Source organism: Rhinolophus ferrumequinum, chromosome 17, assembly GCF_004115265.2.
Source record: "Rhinolophus ferrumequinum isolate MPI-CBG mRhiFer1 chromosome 17, mRhiFer1_v1.p, whole genome shotgun sequence".
In the NCBI taxonomy this organism is placed as follows: domain Eukaryota; kingdom Metazoa; phylum Chordata; class Mammalia; order Chiroptera; family Rhinolophidae; genus Rhinolophus; species Rhinolophus ferrumequinum.
Genome location: NC_046300.1, coordinates 52,413,400 through 52,436,771, shown reverse-complemented (window position 1 = coordinate 52,436,771; position 23,372 = coordinate 52,413,400). Strand labels below are relative to the sequence as shown.

Below are 23,372 nucleotides of genomic sequence, written 5' to 3'. Positions count from 1 at the left end.
AAGACTCAGCAAGCTTATCACCATATAAAATGTGTTTGATGCTCTTTGATACATGTTAGTTTCTTTTAACTTTTAAGATTATAACATGCTGTATCTTTCTGGAAAGATTGATACACACACACACACACACACACACACACACACACACACACTCTGTGGTAAGTGGTAAGTGTAGTCCAAAAAACTCTTTTTCCCTGAATCATTTGATAGTATTAATAAGTCAGAAAACTGATGTCCATCATCCCTGAATACTTTAGTGTTCATTTTCTACAAATTAGGACACAATGCAGCCATCAAAATTGGAAAATTAACATTGACAAATTAATACTATCAATACTAAGACCATATTCAAATGTCACCAGTTGTTACCATACTACTTAGTTCAGAATCATCTGTTAATTTAGTTAACCATGTCTCTCTAGTCTCTCTCCTTTAGTCCGGAGTAACCAGCTCCTCAATCTTCATTTCACTTTCATGACCCTGACATTCTTGTGTATTAGAGGACAGTTATTTTGCAGAAAATCCCTCAGTTTAGGTTTGTCTAGGATTTACTCATGACTAGATTCATTCAGGCTCTGCCTCTTTAGTAAGGAGGCAGGACTCAAGTTTGGTGTGCCTTGGTCCTGAAAGTATTCCCTTTGATCACTTGGTTAAAATGGTGTTCTCCAAGCTTCTCCATTGATAAGTTCTTTTTACTTTTGTAATTCAATATTTTGTGTGGAGGTAGCTTACCTCCCCACAAGTATGTCTATTAGTTGTTTATTGCTGTGTAATAAATTGCCCCAAAACTTAGAGGCTCGAAAGAACAAACATTATTTGACAGTTTTGGAGGGTTAGGATCTGGGAACTTCTTAGCTGGATAGTTGTAGCTCTGGATCTCTTACAGGGTTGCAGTCAAGTTGTCAGCTGAGGTTTTAGTCAGTTGGACAAGTGGGGCTGGAGGATCTTGACTGGAGCTGGGGTCTGCTTTTCTAGAGGGCTTGCTTACTTGGCTATTGGCTGGGGGTCACAGTTCCTTGTGACTCTTGGCAGGAGGCCTCATTCCTAGACACGTGGACCTCTACATAGGGCTGCTAGAATGTTCTAACATTACCAGCAGGTGATCTGAAAGAAGGCTGAAGTTAGAATGACTTTTATGATCTAGTATTCAAATTGTACATCATCACTTACCCTCTTTATTACATGTCAGCCACTAATCTCGCCCACACCAAGAGGGAGAGAATTAGGCTCCATGTTTTAAAAGGAGTGTCATTGATTTTTTAGAAATATTTTAAAATATCAACATTATTTATGTGTGTCTGAATGGACTGTTGGTTTCCTATTTTATTCAACAGGTTATTAAAATCCATTATTGTCATCTGTTTTGATCTTCAGATTATCCCCAATTTGGCCAGTGAGAATCCACTTCAAGCTGGCCTGTTTTTTGACATATTCTTGTCATTCTTTAAACACTTTCTTGCATTCTGGTGTAAGATGTTCCAGGCTTGTTTTTTTTTTTTTTTTTTTTTTAATTAAAAAATTGATATATAATTCACATACCATAATATTCACTCTTTTAAAGTATACAATTCAGTGGTTTTTAATATAGTCACAAAATTGTGCAACCATCCCTACTCGTTCTGGGACATTTTCTAGTTCCAGGACATTTTCATCATTTTAAAAAGTAACGCTGTACCCATTAGCAGTTACTCCCCATTCCCTATTTCCTCAGCCACCGGTAGCCACTTATCTACTTATCCAGGCCACCTCTCTATGTGGACACCCTCATTCTCTTGCTCTGACACCCCACCAGGGACAACCTCAACTCTGGCTGTGCCATGCCACACCACACTGCCCCTTCATGACTATCACACTTCCTGGGCTCTGTCTCCCCAAACCAGATCACCTCCACATACGAGTATGTATACCTTCCTTACCACATTTGGGTTCAAACAGCCCCATAGCAAGCCACCCTTCCACATGGATGTCTACTTTATCTTGCACAAACCGTGACACCCCTCCCTGGGCTAACGGGGCTTTCTTTCCCTCCTAGCAGAGATGCCTATCATGCATTGTGTTCTGCTTTAGGATTGAATTGTTTAGGAAGGAAAGAGGAAGAAGCGCTCCTTTGCCTTATCCTTGAACTATTTATTGGTTTATTTTTTTACTTCACATTTGTCTTCTTGCCTTTGAATAGTTAAAATTAACTTTTCCTAATTTTTATCTGACGAATTTGTTGTATATTTTTGCGCTTAAACGCTATGGTTTTTCCTTTTTCTTTTTTGTGTGTATCTCTTTTCAACTAGGTAGATTGGTTATGATTTTTATAGATACATAAGTATTTTTTTCTCTAATATGCTACAAAAAATTGTTACCCTACCAGGAGGAATTATTAAATAAATAAGTTACCAAATATCGGAGGCTAAGTAATGTACCAGAGTTGTATCCTGACAGGCTTCCACCCAATTCCAGGGCTGCTGTAAAAATATGCAGCATGTCTGTAGGGGAAGGATCTACCTAGGAAATCATTCTGTTGTTTGGCATTAGAACTCCCCCTTGTGATTTGTTTTCATCATTCTTTAATATGGAAGGCATTTGCTTTTAAGCTAAGTGCATCTAGTAAACATCTTTTTGGAAAATTAATTTTTCTTGTTTCCTTCAAAATATTTAGAATAGAAATTCAAATGTAACAGCAATATTGATAAAGATAGATCTACCATACAGTCCAACAATTTAATAATTATTTTATATGCATTTATTGTTTGTCAGCCACTCTGTGTCAATATACTGCATTTAATTTTGTAAAAATTGGAATGAGTGGAATTGAGATATATTTTTATGTGGATAAAAGGAACTTGTATTTATATGCATCCCCATATTATAAGTGAATTTGTAAATCAGATCAAGGTACAAATAGCTGGAAGAATTTCTATCACTGTGAAGTTTTTAGAATGATTATATAGGAACTTAAGAAACAGATTGGATAAACAACAATCTTTTTATGGTGTAAATACCTTTCAGGTGTTTCTGCCCAGTTTTCTTCCACAGTCAGATGCTTTGGGAGCTGGTGTTGTTGGGGGAGCCCCTTGTCGTTATGGCACCATCACCATCGGAGTCTTCAGAGACTGTATTGGCACTTGTTAAGTGAGTATAATTGGTTCCTGCTGGTGAGAGTTGCAGCACTTTCCCATCTGTGGTATGTTTGTACACGCGTATTGCTCCACACAACAACCCTGTAAGAAGGTAGTGCTTATTATAGCACCATTTTGTGTATGAGAAAATTAGTTCGGGATCCATGAGGGCTGGAACCATGTTCTTGTTTTTCCGAGCAACAGGCACGTTCATTCACTTATATGAAGTTGTCCCCTGGTAAATGTTAGTTGCATGAATGGTCATTGTCTATCTAGTAAAAGGCAAATGACTAGTGAATGATAGAATCAGAATTTCACCCCATCTGCTGCCCTAAGTCCAGTGTTCTTTCAATATGCCATTCCATATTATGCATTTCCATTTGCTTTCTAGTTTCCTGAAATTAGTTAACCATTTATTGAAATAGACAAATTATCCCATTGGGGGTTTGCTATATGTGTAGATGTTATTGAGTAGGGCCTTTAGTTTCTGTGTCATTTGTTTTACATGTTCTTCTTGCTCCACAGCTGTATTTCTCCACTGAAGTACTTCAGTGATTTCCGACCTTATTTCACTATTCATGATAGTGAATTCAAAGAATATACTACACGTACTCAAGCCCCGTGAGTAAACAAAATAACTTTTATTAATCAAATATTACCTTTATAACCAAATTACCGTGTTTCCTCGAAAATAAGACCTAGCCAGACAATCAGCTCTATTGCGTGTTTTGGAGCAAAAACGAATATAAGACTTGGTCTTATTTTATATTGTATTTTATATATATATATATATATATATATACATATTCTCTATATATTATAGTATATAAGACCCGATCTTACCTTACCCGTTCTTTTAGTAAAATAAGACCGGGTCTTATATTCAGTTTTGCTCCAAAAGATGCATTAGAGTTGATTGTCTGGCTAGGTCTTATTTTCAGGGGAACACGATATGTAGAATTATTTTTGGTAATAATTTAAAAGTTTAAATTTTGAACTTCTTGGCAGGTTGATTTTATGAGGAAAGGTTTGAGGAGCTGCAGGTTCACATTTCAAGAGTCAATATCTTATTTTCTTTGAATGATTTTATTTATTAGTGGAAGCTAATAAATAATAGTCACCCAACTGTACTTTCAGTTCTGTCTTCTTTCCTTACTTCAGGACCTCTTACAGCATCGGTTATCTCTTCTTGCTCTGTAACTTCCTTTTTCCTTCTTTCTCTTCTTCGAATCAGTATATAAACATGAAAATTCTTCCCAGTCTGTAAAAGGGGAAAAAAGACCTTACACTTTCCATTTTGGCTCTTGCCCTGCTGTGTTCTTTGATTTATTCATCTCCACTGAAGTTATTTTTGCCGAAATCAGCAAGACCCTTCTCAATGCCTGACTCAGTGGGTACATTATTGTCTCATATTTCCTGTTTTCCCTTTCTTGTACTGTTAAACTGTTGACCTTGAAAATATTTTAACTCTTGATACCACTCTCACATGGTTGTCTGGTGGTGCATCTCACTCTCCTGTGCAGAATTCTCTTTCTGTGACACAACCCCTTAAATGTTGGTGTTCTCCAGTGTTGTGTTCTGATTTCAGTCCGATAATTCTTTCTGTATAATCTTATCTGTACCCACAGCTTCTGTTAACACCTCTATACAGATGACTGAAATTTATCTTCCTAACCAAGATCTTTACAAGGTCTAGACCTATATATCCAATTTTTTGTTTGTTTGTTTGCTTTTAAACCACATTGCTACCTGGACATCTTAATGCCACCAGAAATTAAACATGTTCGAACTGAATTCTTTTTATTTCCTACTTTTCTTCCCTAATCCGATGCCTCTTACTATTTTCAAGAATGGTACTACTTTTCACTTAGTTATCGAAAAACCTAAATTATCATAAATTTCTCCCTAATATGGTACACATCAAGTATTACCAAATTCTGTCCATTCAACATCCTAAAATATCTCTTATAACATTTGTTATATTTTCCCAAAGCTTTCTTCCCACTCTCTAGTCTTTTTCATACTTGCTGTTGATTTTTCCCAAACCTCTTCCCCTCCTTGTAGGGCATCTTCTAAATTTCTCCCAGAATGACCTTTCTAATAAGTACATTTTTATTCACGTGGCATTCCTTCACTCAATTCTTTAGTAGCTTTCATTTGTCTACAAGATAACATGTAAACTTCTTAGCTTATTAACTTGGTGCTTAATGATCTGGCCTACATCTGCCCATCTGCTTTCATTTCTGACTATTCCTGCTTCCTGCTTTGTGCTCTAGGAATGCTGAACTATTTGTAGTTCTACGAAGAGACCATGATCTCACTTCATTGTTCTGCACATATTATTTGTTCTTCTGTACCACCTTTACCACCCTATCCACTTGGCAAAGAACTCCTGCTCATTTTTCATATCTTTGTGCAAATGTCATCTCTTTAGTGAGGCTGTCCTTTAATCCCCTGGTAGACACAGTATGTCCTTTGTAATTATTGTACATTTTATACCACCTTCACTGTCTTCTAATATCTGGCATCATTGGGTATGTATACCCTTCTTCTTCCTTTGTGCTTTTAGAAAGACCATGTCTTTTCATCTTTATATGCTATGAACATGGTATCTGGCATGTAGTTTCTATGTAATACATTGACTAAAGGAAAATATAATGTATTTATTACTCACTCAAAAGAAATTATAAACTATTTTTCACTGATGGAACATTCATATTTTTTTTCACTTTGTTTTTGTTTTGTTTCGTTTTTTTGTAGGCCCTCAGTCATATTAGGAGTAACCAACCCATTTTTTGCAAAAACACTTCAGCACTGGCCACACATTATTCGAATAGGAGACCTTAAACCAGCAGGTAAAGTATAAACTGTTTTTAGTGTGTAATATGACTCAGCAGGTTTATTTCTTCCCCTTTCTTTTTATCTTTTGGATACTTTTTAATTATGTTGATGGCAACCTTCTTTGAGGCAACCTGAATGAGGGCCTTTGGAGAAGAGCATAACTTGTCACTAAAATATAAAGGTTCTTATACGTGTAACCCATTCCTCCTACCAAAAAATGTACTTTCAGTGTTATAAACATGAAATGAATTATAAGAAAATGAAACCTTAAAAATTTGAGCTACTTTTTGTATATGTATTGTCCACTTAAATAGGAATTTCCAGCACTGCTTGAATAAAACCTTATGGAAGCTTGAATTAATTCAACTTGGCACAAAATTCTCAGTTAGGTCTCAAAGCAAGTATTTACATTTCTGTGGTACTGATACTGGTTAAGGAAGTGGTCAAAAGGTTGTGCTTTCCTTGAGGAAATAAGATATATATACCTTGCTTGTGGTAGCTGTTTAAAAAGTGTTTTTAAATGAGTAAATGAATTCTGAGGTTGGAAGTTTTGTTAACTTAGATGCCAATTTAATGGTACCTATGACATTCTTCACTGGATGTTCCTTAATTTTCCATTGAAATAGTTGAAACTGGAGATAACAAAAATATTTTTTAATAACTTTATGAGGTGATACTTTTAAAGACTTTTCTTTTGGTATGCACAGGTATATTTAAAACATTTAATAATATTTTATAAGATATCTTCTAGTAGATAGATAAATCTACATAGACATTATTAGAGTCAGGGAATAACATTTTAAATCATATTATTTACAAATATTAGATTCAATCTTATACTGAAATCCTTAGGCGTCTTATGACATAGAAGAAAGAACAAAGGGTTTCACCCCCAGATCACACAGATCTGAGGCAATACAGCTTCCTTAAGCCTCAAATTTGTCTGCCCGGAGGATTAAACACAGTGCCTAACATATGGCACTATGTAGATGTCATGGTTTCTTGCCATTTCATTATGTCCTATCTAATTATTAAAGATAATTCAGAGCACGGCAGTTACCAATGTCTTAGCTAAGAGAAGATATGAAAAGTTATTTTCTTAATCTTAATTTAATCTTGATATTTACTTTCATGGTTTTATCCTATTAATATAGACTATTTGATTAATTGTAATATAGTAAATTATTATTTATCATCTTTTTCCAATGAAAAAAGGCTCAATGTTGGGGATGTAAGTACAGGAATTTTTGCGTAAAATCATTGGTAAAGTAACATGTATTGATAAGTCTAACTTTTTAAGAAATTTTTTGCCAAACTGTTTTTCAGAGTAGCCCACCATTTTACATTCTTACTACCAGCAGTGTGTGAGAGTTTCTAATTCTTTACATCCCAGCCAACATTTGATATTGTCTGTCTTTCTCATTGTAGCCATTTAGTGGGTTTGAAATGGTAGTTTTAACTTTTGTTTCCCTAGTGATTAATGATGTTGAGCATCTTTTCATCTAATTATTAATTGTTCATTTATCTTCTTTGATGAAATGTTGATTTGAATCTTTTGCCCATTTTTAACTAGGTTGTCTTGTTATTTAGTTGTAAGAGTATTTTGTATTTTGGACACAAAGCTGTTTTCAGTATATGATTTGCAAATATTTTCTTACAACACATGGCTTCTCTTTTTGTTTTGTTTTTTTAATTTTTTATTGGGGATATTGGGGAACAGTGTGTTTTCTCAGGGCCCATCAGCTCCAAGTTGTTGTCCTTCAATCTAGTTGGGGAAGGTGCAGCTCAGCTCCAAGTCCGGTTGCCGTTTTCAATCTTAGTTGCAGGGGGTGCAGCCCACCATCCCATGTGGGAATTGAACCGGCAACCTTGTTAAAGGCTCCCACTCTAACCAACTGAGCCATCTGGCTGTCCCACCAGCTGTCAGCGGCAGCTTATTGTCTTCAGTCTATTTGTGGAGGGCGCAGCTTACTGGCCCCTGTAGGAATCGAACTGCCAACCCTGTTGTTCAGAGCTCATGCTCTAACCAACTGAGCCATCCGGCTGCCCTCTTTTTGTTTTCTGAATGGTATATTTTGAAGGACAAAAGTGTTTATTTTTTTTCCAGTTTTATTGTGATACAATTGACAAACAGCACTGTATAAGTTTAATGTGTGCAGCATAATGACTTGCTTTACATATATGGTGGAAGTATTACCACAACTAGTTTAGTTAATATCCGTCATCTCATACAGATTTTTCAAAGAAACAAAAAAGTATTTTTTTCTTGTCATGAGAATTCTTAGGACTTTCGCTCTTAAGAACTTTCAAATGTGCCATATAGCTGTGTTAACTGCAATCATCATGTTGTACATTACATCCCCAGTACTTACTTATCCTATGACTCAATCTTTGTACCTTTTAATCACCTTTATCCAATTCCCCCACCTTTATCCAATATGCTTTGCCCCTGGTAACCACAAAAATATGTTTAATTTTGGAAAGTCTAGCTAATCAATTTTTTTTCTTTTATGGATTAGCTTTTTGATTTTATGTCTAAGAACTCATTGCCTAACTCAAAGTCACAAAGACTTTCTCCTGTGTTTTCTTTTAAAAGTTTTGTTGCGTTAGCACTTAACATTTAGGTCTGTGAACCACTTTGAGTTATTTTTTGTGTATGATGTGGGTTAAGGGTATAAAATCATCTTTTATGCATGGTGATATCTAGTTGTCCTAGCACCATTTGTTGAAGAAACTATCCTTTTTCTGTTTATTTCACATTAGTACTTTTGTGGAAAATCAATTGGCTGTAAACAAAGGTTTATTTCTGAACTCTTATTTCTGTTGCATTGATCTATATGTCTTATCTTTATAATACAATGTCTTGATTACTATACTTTTATAGTAAATTTTGAAATCTGGAAATGTGAGTCTTCCAACTTTGTTCTTGTTTTTCAAAATTGTTTTGGCTATTCTTGGTCTTTTGCATTCAATATAAACTTTAGGATCATTTTGTCAATTTCTACAAAAAAGCCAGCTGGGATTTTGATAGGTATTGTACTGAATATGTAATCAATTTGGAGGAGAATTGCCAACTGAAAAATTCTGAGTCTTCCAATCCAGAAACTTGGAATGTCTCTCCATTGTTTAGATCTTTAATTTTTGCAGCAATGTTTTTGTAGTTTTCAAAATACAGGTCTAATTATGATGTTAGCTGTAGGTTTTTCGTAGACTTCCTTTATCAGGTTGAGGTAGTGCCTTTCTGTTCCTAGTTTGTTGAGAGTGATTATCATGAATTGGTGTTGAATTTTGTTAAACACTTGTTCTGTATCTACAGAGATCATTATGTGATCTTATCCTTTGTTAACATGTTATATTAATTGATTTTTGGATGTTAAATGTTAAACCAACCTTGCATTCCTTGTATAAATCCCATTTGGTCATGATGTATAGTCCTTTTTTATGTTTCTGGATTCAATTTGTTAATATTTTTGTTGAGGATTTTTACCTCTGTATCCATGATGGATATCGATCTGCAGTTTCTTTTCTTGTAATATTTTGCCAACTAATATTCTTGCTGCTCTGAGAAATCTCTTCAGGCAGGTGAAGTTACCATTTAGAAGACCTAGGACCAAGGGAGGGGTGGAGGACAGAGAAAGGAAAAGAGAAAGTCTGTTAAATTTAGTGTGTTTATGACACTTTCAAATGTTTATCTTGGGGTATTTTTCTGCCAATTAGAATGGTGGTTTAGATTCTCTTGAGGTCAACAGAATGTTGACCTCAAGACTAGAATCACTGTATATGCTACACAGCAGCTCTGCTCAGGAGTCCTATCATCTGTAACTCAGCCCTGTGGTTGTGGCATACACTATCACCACCTGGTGGCAGCGTAAGTTTCTACAATGCAAAAGAATTTTGGGAGGTGACAGAAAAGAACCTTTGAATACTACGTCTGTATACTAATTTAGGAGTTGCTTTCAATTCCACTTACAGGGTATTTTATTCATATTTGGCACATAAATTTTCAGTTTTATATAGTTGACACAAATACATTACAAGTTGAATCACAAAAAGGGAAAATTTGAAGCAATGATAGATATTAATGAAAGATCAAGTACCCATTTTATATACTTTACACAAATTATTTCTGTAATGCTGTAATAATCCAGTGTTTGCTTTATCCAGTTTTAAAGTACCAGAAATAAACTCTTGAATATTAATTGATATTAAGAAGAATATATTAGTACAATATCCCTGACTAAGTAATAAATAGTCAGTAGACTATTGATCTTAAAAAAATTCCAGTTTTGTGATATGTGAAATTTGAATAATTTTGTAGTTTCTTTAAAAAATTTATTTTCTGCTTTTTTGTTTTTCTTTATTCATTTTTTTCTTTTTATTCTTCATTTCCTTTTTGAGATTTGAATAATTATAAGACTCTTTATGATGTTTTCTTCAGGTGAAATTCCTAAGCAGGTTAAAGTGAAAAAATTGAAGAATCTAAAGACTCTGGATTCTAAACCCGGTATTGACTTTTATTAATTTTTAAATATATACCTTATGGGTGCTTGGTTAAAAAAACAAAAAAAAACTGTTTACCTTGTTTTCTTTACTTCTTAGGAGTTTATACTTCTTATAAGCCATATCTAAGTAGAGATGATGAGATCATAAAACAATTGCAGAAGGTAATTATTGGCTCATATTATTAATTTAAATTTCCTTATTCATGTATGTAATATGCAGTTAGGCAATATGTGCTTTAATGTATAGTAATGTGAAATGAGATCTCTCTTTTGAACCAAAGCTTCATAGAAATCAGGAGACAAAAGTAGCAGCAATTATGGGCTTGAAATATGGGGGCTGCAGCTACAAACTGGTGCCAATCTTCCTAGAAACTTGGACGTTATAGTGAAAAAGTCTTGGACTCTACCTTAGCATCTAACACTAGGAGATAGTTAGGATTTTGGTGGAAAATGTTAATAGCATTAATATAGCACGCATGAAATAAAGATAGTGAACTGATATATTCATTGTGAACTGGTATTTTTAAGTATGGGATGAATACCTTATGTTTTGCTCTAAGGGCTTTTTTTCCCCCACAGTATTATTGCATAATGAACTTCAGATTAAATTTGTTTTAGATGAAGGTCTAGGGCCAGCCCAGTGGCTCAGGTGGTTGGAGCGCCATGCTCCTAATGCCGAGGTCACTGGTTCGATTCCCACATGGGCCAGTGAGCTGCGCCCTCTACAGCTAAAATTGTGAACAAGGGCTCTCCCTGGAGCTGGGCTGCAGTGAGCAGCTGGAGGTTGGCGTGAGTGACCAGCAGCCAGTGTGAGTGGCTGCAGCTGTCATGAGTGGCCGGCAGCTATTGTGAGTGGCCAGCAGCCAGTGAGAGCTGCTGTGAGTGGTGCTGTGAGTGGCCGACCGACGATCAGTGACCGACTGCCTCAGCTGGGGGAGCTCAAGGCTCATAATACCAGCATGGGTCAGGAAGCTGTGTCCTACACAACTAGACTGAGAAACAATGGCTTGAACCGGAGTGGGGGGTGCGGGGAGGTGGAAAAGGGGGGAAAAAGATGAAGTTCTAGGGTTTGTTTTATATCAAATAAAATATATATATATTTTTTTATATATCGGTTGAACTTTTATAATTGCCCATTGTTTTATATTCCTTAACACTAAAATACAGGTTCTTTTTTTTCCCTCTTTTAAGGGTGTACAACAGAAACGTCCTTCTGAGGCTCAAAGCGTTATTCTTCGACGCTATTTCTTGGAACTGACACAGAGCTTTATCATTCCATTAGTAAGTTAACATACATATTTGCTTAATTTGATGATTTATTGAAGGGTATATGAATGCTTTTCCCATTCACCAAAACCTTATGATGTGTGTTTTGCCTACTCAGATGTTTAGTAATTAAAAATAGAGCCCTTTGCAAGAGACCTGAACTCCTTGTTTTTGTTATTAACTGTGTAACTTCGGAAAGTCACATCCTCTCCTCTCTCTGACCTTCAATTTCTTTATCTATAACATGTGGCTAATTCCACTTTTCCTAAATACCTTTCAGGGCTGTTGTAAATATTTTAAATGAGATAATTGCAGGACAATGTTATATAATTGTTGCGTTTTATACATCTATTCCCAAGTTATCCTGTAGCTTTTTTTTCTGATTTTATTTTCTTGAGCACAATTTGACATAATATCCATGAAACTGTAGCACCTTGATAACAGGGGCCTTATCTGTCTGCTCATTATCTTTTTCTCAGTCTGTTATGCCGTAGTACTTAATAAATATTTATGGAATAAATAATTGGATGATATGGTTATTCCCTGAAATTCAGTGGAATATCATATTAAAATATTAAAAGAAGTCTTATAGTTATCAGGCAGTACCATAATGTGGTCCTAATCTGGAGACTGCATTGGAGAAAGATTCTATGTAGTTATTAATGTCATCTATCTGTGACTATTATATGGGGGCAACCTGGAGATCTTTGTTATTATATTTTGGGAAGAAATATTCTTTTTTGGTTCTATGGATGTCAATTTATTTTGTTCTGTTTAAATCTGTTTAAGTAAATGAACTCTATTGTAGCGCATGGGCTGAAGTTAAGTAGACCTGAATTCAAGTTTAAACTGTGTTACCTTACGCAGCTTACTTAGCCTTTTGAAACCTTAGTTTCCCAATAATACCTGCCAGGTAGGATAGTTGCAATTATTAAAAGAGATCATGTAGGTAAAATGTTGAGTATATTTTCTGCCACATAATTATTCAATAAGGTTAATTATTATCATTAAAAATGTGTAGTCCTTTAGATTATCTAAATTTTAGATAATCCAAATTTTTGTGAAGTATGACTTCTCAATTCTTCTCAATTCCTCTCAATAGCTGTATCTATTGTGGGAAGTAATATGATTGAAAATCATATGACGAAAAACTTGGAAATCCATTTCTTTTAAGTAGGTCTACTTAAAAATTTTTGAAGACTCTCTGGGTAAGAACATCTAACTTGATTAACTTTTTTTTCTTGGTTTTAGGAAAGATACGTGGCAAGCTTGATGCCTTTGCAAAAAAGTATTTCTCCATGGAAGGTATATATAGTCAATTAATTCCTATTTGAGTTCTGTAACTACAATTAACTTCTATAAACATAATCCATTTCTACTTTTTAGATACAGTGTGTCCTTTTTTTCTTTTTTTTTTGTCCTTTTTTTCTAGAGTCCACCCCAATTAAGACAGTTCATTCCAGAAGAATTTATGAAAACACTTGAGAAAGCAGGACCTCAGTTGACCTCTAGAATAAAAGGCGATTGGATTGGACTTTACCGGTGAGCCTTTTTTTTCTTTTTCACCCATCGCTAGAGCTTTATTTAAAAAGAGAGAGAGAGAGAGAGAGAGAGAGAACACCAAAAACCAAAAAAGTGGACTTATATTCTTTTATTCAAAATTCCATTGTTTCACATCACTCTTTGAGCTATAAGTAGGAAAGGTATTGAGGAGAGGAAGTGAATCATAATCAAACTTTGCTATTGTAAAATTTGTTTTATAGGCATTTTCTAAAATCCCCAAATTTTGATGGTTGGTTCAAGACCCGGCGGAAGGAAATGACCCAGAAATTGGAGGCACTCCACCTAGAAGCTCTTTGTGAAGAGGTTAGAGAACAGCGTGTTTGTGTGATATTAACAACTGTGGAGAGTAAAAATAAAGTTATCCTTAGAGGCTGGAAGGACATCCATGTCCACTACTTTATAAATAGTAATAGCTAACTTTTTTAGATCATGTGCTATATCCCAAAGACTGTGTCGCTGCTCTATATGGATAATGTCTTTTAATTTTCACAACAATTCACTGAAGTAGGTGTGTTATGATGTGCATTATGGGACACTTGAGGATTGTAAGTTAAGTGACTTTCTTCAAATCACTGCTAATTAGGGGAGCTGGCAGTGAGCTAGAGCCCACTTGCATTGGCTCATAAGAGCTGACTGTACATCTCCCAGCTCTTTATTCAGCGATCTCAGGTTAGTAGCTTGAAATCAGCTACAGTGGAAATATTACACCACAGAAATTAGCAAATCAAACCGGGCACTTTTCCTGGTGAACTGGTTAAATATTTTCCAGCATATCAATTCATGGAGTCAGGATTCAAATCCGAGCAGTCTAACTCCAGCTTTTTTCCAGCATGCCTTAGTAACCTCTTCCAGTTACTATTAACATTTTTTTCATGTATTTGGACTGACTTTTTATAGTCTATAATTTGTCACAGAACTATTTTAAATTAAGTGAAAATATAATGGATAATATCATTTTCATTTGTATTTAGCTTGAGGTGGGCTGGCCTCAGTGTTAACTTTCTAATCATAAACTCCCAGTGCTTATGGTTTTGAGAGAAGGAATACAATAAAGACAACCTCAAATAAGCCCAGGAAGAGCTTATTTAAAGATGCAAAGTTTACATCTAGTAATAAATATATTCACGCTCACAGTTTTCTTGATTTGTTAGCTAATGTTTTTTATAAATTAAAGTAGTCATTACTTAGTGGTGTTGGGGTTTACTATTGTACTTTGAGTTGCAATTTTGTTTTTCTTGATCTAAATGGGCCACCTCAGAAAGGAACTTCTTACATTTTGTTTTACTGCCAAATACTCAACAACCATTCTGGCTAATGTTGAAAATTATCTGATTAACATTGTTAGAATATCATGTACAGAATTATTCTTGTACTGTAATGCTATATCTGGGTTAAATACCCTGTTCTCCTTTTCCTTTCTGTCCTTCTCAGTAATTTCATGCACTGAAATAGAGCAGTATAAAAATTATTTTGGGATTTGTTTATTCTTCCAGGATTTACTTCTCTGGACCCAGAAGCACACAGAAGTAGAAACAGTAGACCTTGTATTGAAGCTAAAAAATAAGCTGGTATGTAGCCAAAAAAGCCGAAGATCTGTGAAGATAGTTTCTTCACGTTTGAGGTGACAGTCAGTCCATGATGTATCACAGAAGTAACCTTTTTTTTTTCTTTTTTCTTTTTTTAGATTTTATTGGGGAAGGGGAACAGGACTTTATTGGGGAACAGTGTGTACTTCCAGGACTTTTTTCCAAGTCAACTTGTTGTCCTTTCAATCTTAGTTGTGGAGGGTGCTGTTCAGCTTCAAGTTGTCCTTTCAGTCTTAATTGTGGAGGGCGCAGCTCAGCTCCAGGTTCAGTTGCCATTGCTAGTTGCAGGGGGCGCAGCCCACCATCCCTTGTGGGACTCGAGGAATTGAACTGGCAACCTTGTGGTTGAGAGGACGCACTCCAACCAACTGAGACATCTAGGAGGCAGCTCAGCTCAAGGTGCCATGTTCAATCTTAGTTGCAGGGGGCAGAGCCCACCTTCCCTTGTGGGACTCAAGGAGTTGAACCGGCAACCTTGTGGTTGAGAGCCCACTGGCCCGTGTGGGAATCGAACCGGCAGCCTTCGGAGTTAGGAGCACAGAGTTCCAACTACCTAAGCCACCAGGCCAGCCCAAGAAGTAACCTTTTTCAATGGACTTGATATTGGTCAATTAATGGTAGATCTGACTGAAAACACTTGGTCACTCAAGCAAATCATAATGATGCCATATTATTTAAAAAATATTTACATAAAGTCTAATGAGCTTTACAAAAAACTGTCACTTATATTTCATACCACGTGGTATGCATTAAGCATAATTTACATAGAAGTCTTTTATTGAGCTCAAACAATATATTACAGTGGTACCTTGGTTTTCGAACGTCTCTGTTGACGAACATTTCGGTTTACAAACGCCGTAAATTTTATGGATCTATGGTATCATTAGATAGTAAAATTCATGCTAAATTTGCAGTTTTAGGGGTTGATTTTAAAGGTCTGGAACGGAGTAATCCATTTTGCATTATTTTCTATGGGGAAACGGTACCTCGGTTTTCGAACGTTTCAGAACTCGAACGGTCTTCCGGAATGGATTATGTTCGAAAACCAAGATACCACTATATTTCAATGGCATGTTCTTTGCTTCTTTATAGTCTCTGTAAATTCTGGTCGAAGTCTGAAGTTCCCAAATCATTAGACTATTAAAAATATTTATTTAGAAACTACAGTGTATTAATACAGACTCTGAATAATTTAAATGCTTCCACATGTTCCTTATTAGTTGCAGGCTGATCGAGAGCATTTACCTGTGAAGCCCGACACTGTGGGAAAGTTACGGACACACATAGATGCCATCATCTCAGCATTGCCTGAGGACCTACAAGGCATACTGCTCAAAACGGGCATGACATGATGTTTGCCAGGATTTTCCAGCCAAAAAGGACTGCACCATGAAGCATACTGACATTTCAACCAGACGCACAAAGGAGATCTCCTGGAGTGAAAACAGCTGTAAATGCTAGCTACAGGGTGGAAAGACTATACCGTGTAAACAGACTTTTTTAGTGCATTATTTTTAAAAATGGGTATCTGTGGTGGTTCCACTTTAATACTGAAACACCAAAAGGCATTTCTATATTTTTAATCATGTTCTAAAGTGCTCTTATGAGAGACCTGTGGGGCCATCAGTATAAGTGATTCCAAACTGCAATGCTGGCATTGCAGATATTTTTTTAAATTGGTGCTGTTTTGCCCAATCATGTTAAAACTCAGGGGGATATAAAAATAACATTCACACTGGCTATCTTCTTAAGAAGGAAAAGACTGAACTGACTATAGTTAGAAGTAATTAATGCTTTTTGTAGTGCCTTCTGTTGTCCTACATGTTTCACAAAACCCAGCTGCTAGTCTTGAAGCTTTTTCTTGGTTATGATACATAATTATATAAGGCATTCTTTTGCATAATCATTGCTTAAAAATAGTATGTTTCTTTCCTCCCATCATGTTTATTACTAGTGGCATGGTATTTTTTTTCCAGTTGTCATACATTTCATTATTTTCTGTACCATTTTCAAATTTAATCTTACCAGTTTCTCCAAAGGCAAGAAGGTATCTAGTATTAATTATGGAAGAGTTAATTTCCTCTTACTCTTTACTAATTGGGCCTGTTTAAGTTAATAATCTTGGATATCTTTCAAAGACATTCTAATTATAAAACTCATAATCGGCTATTGTTTAAACTGAACTATTTTTAAAGGCCCATAAACTTTTTATGTGATACTCATTTGAGTGATTATCAGAGTGATTTTCAGCATTATTTGTTTGGTAGGGTTTTTTGCCCCCAAATTAGTATTTCTCAGAACACTTTCCCTACTGTTGTTTGACGTGGGAACTTTTGCCTGAATCACTGTTACAGCTAGTTTTTTGTTGTTTTTGTTTGTTTATTTTGTTTATACTACCTTGCCAAAAAATAGAAGATTGTGGTTTGGTTTACTCTACCAAAGTTGTTTGGTTTGTGTTTAAGTAGGAGTGTCCTGCAGAAGCCACTATTTAAAATAGGCACACATGACATAGCACATATGTAAATAGCTGTGTCTTAAATTACCGTCTAAGTAACCAAATTTAGTTGTATGTATTTGTAAAAGAAATGGCTTCAGAAGCTATCTCTTCTTTTCTGTTAGTATAACTCTTAAGAGCACTCCTGACCCAAGAAAGACTCCTTGTGTTTGTAACTGTGGTCTTATACCTAAATGTGCCCTTTTCTCACGGATAGTCTCTTGAAGCATACCTCAAAGTCATAGAGAGAATATGGCATTTGAATGAAATCATTTGCCACAGATCGTATGAGTTATTTTGTGAAACAACAGTTGTCCTTGTGGAAAAGAGGCAACTACTTTTATATGCTAAAGTATTTCATATCTTTTTGGGAAACCTTATTTAGGTATAAATGGTCATCTTATTTTCAAAAAGGTGTATTTTAATAATCTTACAGTTTATATGCAGTTTGTGACCAGAATTTGAAAGTTGTTAGTGTCACGTCAAAGATCTTTTAAATTATACCACTACGGGATGTATCATTTCAAGTTTATTTTGCACAGCTAAAGAGTAGCAGAGGGTGCCAATTAGCATAATGTATCTTCATATTTACTGTATTTAACTAAAACCTAACAGGTATTGAAAACCCTATCATGCTTATGTGGTTTATCTATGAATTTCAAATTATGTAGTTGAAAAAATAACTTAAAATTACAGTGGGAACCTGAGAAAGACTGATTGGTAACTTGATTTTCAGAGTTGTCCTTTTTTTTTTTTTTTTGGTGAGGAGACATTGTTAAGATCTAAAACCTGCCATTTGTAGTCTATCTCCACCAGCATCAGAAGGAATCACTGCTTTCAGGGTATTATGTAATGCCTAGTGCCTTCTGTTTTCAACGAAATAGAGATTTTGTGAAGGCATTTATGGTCATTACCAAAAACCGAATTAAAAGGCCTTTGATTTTAAAGCACTTGAATATGTTGTGTTATTTCTGAGTAAGGTTGGAATGCTTGAAAATATGCACAGTAAATGACACTTGTGCATTATGGGATTCCTTTTACTTCCTAAATTATGTTTTAAAATTCAAATGAAAACCTGTTCACTATGAACAGGTGTAGTCCAGTTTATTAATAACAGACCGATCAACTAAGTGATTTCATATTCTTCCTAGCAATGTACCAATGAAAATAATTTAACTTAATAATTTAGGTATTCTTAGATTCTCCTTTGTTTGCTACCTTTTCTATTTTAACCTTAAATCTCAAATTACTTTTATTTCTTCCTCTTACTTTCTAAAAGTAGCAAGTATATGCCGCTGTTCTTTGGATTTTAATTTATTTATTAATAATAAAATATATTGGATGTTATTCGTTTTTGAAGTTACTTGGTAATGTACTTCAAAGTATACTATAAAATATTCCAGTACATTTAAAAGAGATGCCATTAAAAATTGTCTTTTTGTTTCCACTTGCTCATAACTTAATTCATTTGTTTTTATACATCTGAATTTTACTAACTTTCTCTTTTTAGCATAACTTGGGGAAAAATTTAATTACGAACTTTCAAATATTAGCCCTCTAAAAACAGTCGAAGAAGACAAAAAACCTTCTCTAATTATGGAGCACTGTGCTCCATAATTAGAGAAGGTTTAAAATAATAAAATTTATTAACTCAATAATGACTAAGTTATCATTAATAATTTGATATCCCTTCATATATCTAAGATGTAATACTTATATGCCATCTACAACTTGGTTGAATTGTGATATTTATTAATCAAATAGAAATTAGCATTTGTTAATAAAACAGAGCTCCTACAATTTTTTTCTAATTACACTTCCCTGTTTGTTTTGAAATACAGCAATTTGATACAAGATACAGAATCATGATTCCTAAAACTTAACCAATTTTTAGAACAACAAGTTTTCAGTTGATGATTGGTTAATGATACTGGTTTATGACATTTATTTTGCGTTTATAACATTGCCTATCTCATGATGTACAAATATTGAGGGGAAAAAAAAAGATGGCAGTAGAATTCTGCTGTATCCTATTTTCCAATATTACTTCTTCACTTTTGAATACCAGCCTTTCTCTGCTACCCATTACTGTACTTAAATGCCACACTATTATTTGAATGCCTTTCTTCAAATTAAGATTATTATTATCTAATAATCATAGGTCTCATTCCATTTTATTAGCGTCATCACTAGGCTTGGGTTCTTCTGTTTATTTTTGCCTTCTCTTTGTCATCATCATAGCATTTCTACTTAGCCATGAGAAAGCTAAGCTTCATGGATCTTTCATCTTTTTTTGTGCTCCTTAATGTTTTTTCCTATCAACTAGTATGAATATATTGTAGTATAAATTGCTTCTAGTATAAAGTGTTTCTAGACTGATTGAGATACTTTTGAAAAATAGTAACTTTATATTCCAGAGTTATCATACTTGCTATTAAGTAAATATTTAGACTTCAGTAGGAAACTATTGAAATGATTCATTTGGATTTAAAGAAATAGGTAAAATTTGTTTTTCCCCTTTTTTCCGCCTCCCCCCACTTCGGTTCAAGCCGTTGTTTCTCAGTCTAGTTGTGTAGGACACAGCTCCCTGGCCCATGCTGGTATTATGAGCCTTGCGCTCCCCCGACTGAGGCAGTCGGTCAGCCAGCCGCTCACAGCAGCTCTCACTGGCTGCTGGCTACTCATGTTGGCCACCAGCCACTCCTAGCAGCCCCCGGCAGCCCGCCGCAGCCCAGCTCCAGGGAGAGCTGTTGTTTACAATCTTTGCTGTAGAGGGTGTAGCTCACTGGCCCATGTGGGAATCGAACTGGCTACCTTGGCATTAGGAGCACAGTGCTCCAACCACCTGAACCACTGGGCCGACCCGTAAATATTTTTATACCCAGAGGCTCTGGTGGTAAAACCCAGCAGTTTGTTTTTAAAAAACAGCTTTATCGAAGTATAATTGACATAAATACACTGAACACACTTAAAGTGCACAACTTGATAAGTTTTGACATTTGAATACACCCATAAAACCATCACTACAGTCAAAATAGGACCTCCCTATTTTGGGCGTAACTGCCCTCCCCCCCAAATTCCCTCATGCTCCTTTGCACTCCTTTCTTCCCCTCTGAATATCCACTGATATGTATTCTGTCACTACCAAATGGAGCTTTACTCAATAGGCCGTCAACAATACAAAACAGCTTACTTTCTGAAACTGCAGATTTTTCAACCCCATCCTGCAGAATGCACCAGTTGGAATAAGCAACTACAGAATGCCTAGGATGGCATATTAGGAAAAAAGATTAAATGTTTGTCCTGGCAATGGGTTTAATTTCTTTCTCAATTTATCATTGTGAATTGATAAAATGTAGCAAAGCAAAAGCAAAAATTGGAATATCTGGGCGAGTGACCAGTGAGGGATTTAAATATTTCTTTTTTAAAAAATTGATGCTTCCAGTTTTCTCCATTACAGACAGTGCTGTAATGAACATTGTTTGAACTTCTTACAAGTACTACATAGCAAACGTGAGGGAAATTTTTGTTACCATAAATTCCTAGAAGTGGAGTTTTTGGATCAAAGAGTATGTTTTACAATTTGAAAGATCAGTTAAATTATCTTACATACATACAATGGAATGCAGTGCTTAAAAAGAAATGTATAAGTACTGATACTGTTAAATGTCCACAGTATATTATTAAATGAAAAAAGGAGTTACTTCGCACTATAAGATCCCATTAATATTTACAGATGTTACTATTTGAGAGGAAAATCTGCAAGAATATAGTATGTCAAACTGGTTAATTTATTAAATTCAAAGATTATTTTTTAAATTAAGTAGTACATAGATAAATTCATTTTGTAAAAATAAATCAATACAGATGCACAAACACCTGTATTAAAATGTTACTTTATTCGTAAAAGCCTCAAACTTGAAACAACCCAAAACTCACCAACTGGTGAATGAATGAAGAAACAGTGATATATCTACACAATGGAATACTACTCAGCAATAAGAAAGAACAAACTTCATACACGCTATAACATGGATGAATCTCAAAATTATGCTAGGAGAAAGACACACATAAAATACTACATACCATATGACTTCATTTATATGAAATTTTGGAAAGGCACAGCAGATCAATGGTGGGCCAGAGGCTGGAAGTGAGGGAAGAAGATGACTACAAAGGAGTATGAGGGAACTTTTTTTTTTTTTAATTTTTTTATTGGGGAACTGTTTTTCCAGGACCCATCAGCTCCATGTCAAGTTGTTTCCAATCTAGTTGTGGGGGACACAGCTCAGCTCCAAGTCAAGTGGTAGTTTTCAGTCTAGTGGAGGGTGCAGCTCACTGGCCATGTAGAAATCGAACGAGCAACCCTGGTCTTATGAGCACTGCGCTCTAACCACGGAGCAAACCAGCCGCCCCTGAGGGAACTTTTTGAAGTAATAGAAATGATTGATAGCATGATTATGGTATTGGCTACACTGTTATATGTATTTTTTTAAATTCACCAAATTGTACATTTAAAATTGGTGAATTTTATTGCATGTAAATTATATCTCAATAAAGCATATTTTTTTTAAAGTACAGATAAAGCTCCTTTGACTACCACTCCAAAATGAGGTTACTTTACTCCCTGGGAAAGCTCCATCTTCTCTCCACACTGATTAAACAGGTAACCACTATCAGTACTGCAAATTTTGCTTCAAAGTTCTTGTTCTGCATTTACACACACACACACACACACACACACACACACACACGAGGAAATCTACACTTTTATATTACTTTACAGTACTTAGTCTTTATTTGGCTTTTTCCACTAACTGTATCTTGGAGATCTTTTCTTTAGAATTTATAGTTCTACTCCTGATAGTATTTCATAGTATGGATATACTATAGTTTATTCTGCCTCCCCACTGTCATTCAACCATCTTTTCACGGTGTGCCAAATGCAGGGAATACAATGGAATGTAAAGACGGACTTCAGTCCTGCTGTCTTAGTGTCTTCAGACAAGTGGGAGGAGGGCTGTCAATAGTAAAAGTGAAATCATTTAACTAGGAAGAGCGTTTGTTTCTTTGAGCCTGAGCGATTTATCTAGTCAGGTCAAGAAAGTATCTACAAGGGAGTTCAACTTGAAACAGATCTGAAGAGTTGGTGAACATGGCTTAATTAGGTTAAGGGTGGAGGAAGGGGGCGCTACTAATCCTAAACAGCACCACCAGTGTGGAAGAACTAAATGGGAGGAGGCGAAGAGTATGGGGAACTTGCTTTTTTATACTTTATTTTTTTTACAAGATGAATGTCTTACTTTGTAATCAGGAAAACATTATAAATATTCTTAAAGTGAGGAGGCTTCCCACCTCCTCAACGTAAAAAATCTATCTTAAATGCCTTTTCTGGGAGAGAAATGAAAAGCAAATCTTCCTCATTGGCTTCTTAAAAAGCTGCAATAGTTGTTGAAAACGTCTTGGGGCTCTTTCGTCTTGACATAGGATTAGGAAGCTTCAGTATGACCGGGCGTGGGGGTCGAAGCGTCTAGCTTTAGCTTCTTCATTTGCCACATGCTCTCCGCCTGCACGTCGGCTTTTAACCGCTTTATCTCCTGGGAAAGAAGGGCCAGTCTTCACCCCTCCACGAGGGTAAGTGTCCGGTCCTGGTGTGTACGTTCCTAGGAAAAGGGAGTCCTCAAGGTGCGTAGCATTAGAGGAACACGCCCAAAAGGCAGAATGGAAGTTAATTACCTAACCCAAAATGCATAGCCCATCTTTCCGGAAGCAAGGATTACAACCTCCTGGATTCAGTCATCTGGGCGGAAGCGTCTTGCCTAGTGTCCGGTTGGAAATGACAACGAGGAATTGTGGGACTTTGTCTCCCAGTACGCGTGTTCCAATTGGCCGCGCCCCGCTCCAGGAGCCACGTCCCGGAGGTGGTGGCGACCATAAATGCACGTCAGCGAAGGGGGCCGATCAGTTCCGAGCGCAGGCGCAGTGGTTCGAGCAGCACCGGAAGCGCAGG

The 23,372-nt window shown here is 35.8% G+C and overlaps 1 protein-coding gene across 2 annotated transcripts in view; it reads left to right on the top strand.

The window, feature by feature from the left end:
* DENND6A (DENN domain containing 6A) overlaps positions 1 to 18,694 on the top strand; it is a 44,378-nt gene extending 25,684 nt beyond the window's left edge. Inside the window, exons 10-20 of one of the 2 annotated variants that reach the window (XM_033132738.1) lie at positions 3,001 to 3,123; positions 3,636 to 3,731; positions 5,871 to 5,965; positions 10,390 to 10,455; positions 10,551 to 10,615; positions 11,645 to 11,734; positions 12,971 to 13,024; positions 13,152 to 13,261; positions 13,483 to 13,585; positions 14,776 to 14,850; positions 16,089 to 18,694. In XM_033132738.1, coding sequence (XP_032988629.1) covers positions 3,001 to 3,123; positions 3,636 to 3,731; positions 5,871 to 5,965; positions 10,390 to 10,455; positions 10,551 to 10,615; positions 11,645 to 11,734; positions 12,971 to 13,024; positions 13,152 to 13,261; positions 13,483 to 13,585; positions 14,776 to 14,850; positions 16,089 to 16,220 — 1,009 coding nt within the window. In that variant the 3' untranslated portion in view covers positions 16,221 to 18,694. The remainder of the gene's footprint in view (positions 1 to 3,000; positions 3,124 to 3,635; positions 3,732 to 5,870; positions 5,966 to 10,389; positions 10,456 to 10,550; positions 10,616 to 11,644; positions 11,735 to 12,970; positions 13,025 to 13,151; positions 13,262 to 13,482; positions 13,586 to 14,775; positions 14,851 to 16,088) is intronic. The other variant, XM_033132737.1, reaches the window with a different exon arrangement.
* The last annotated feature ends 4,678 nt before the right edge of the window (positions 18,695 to 23,372 follow it).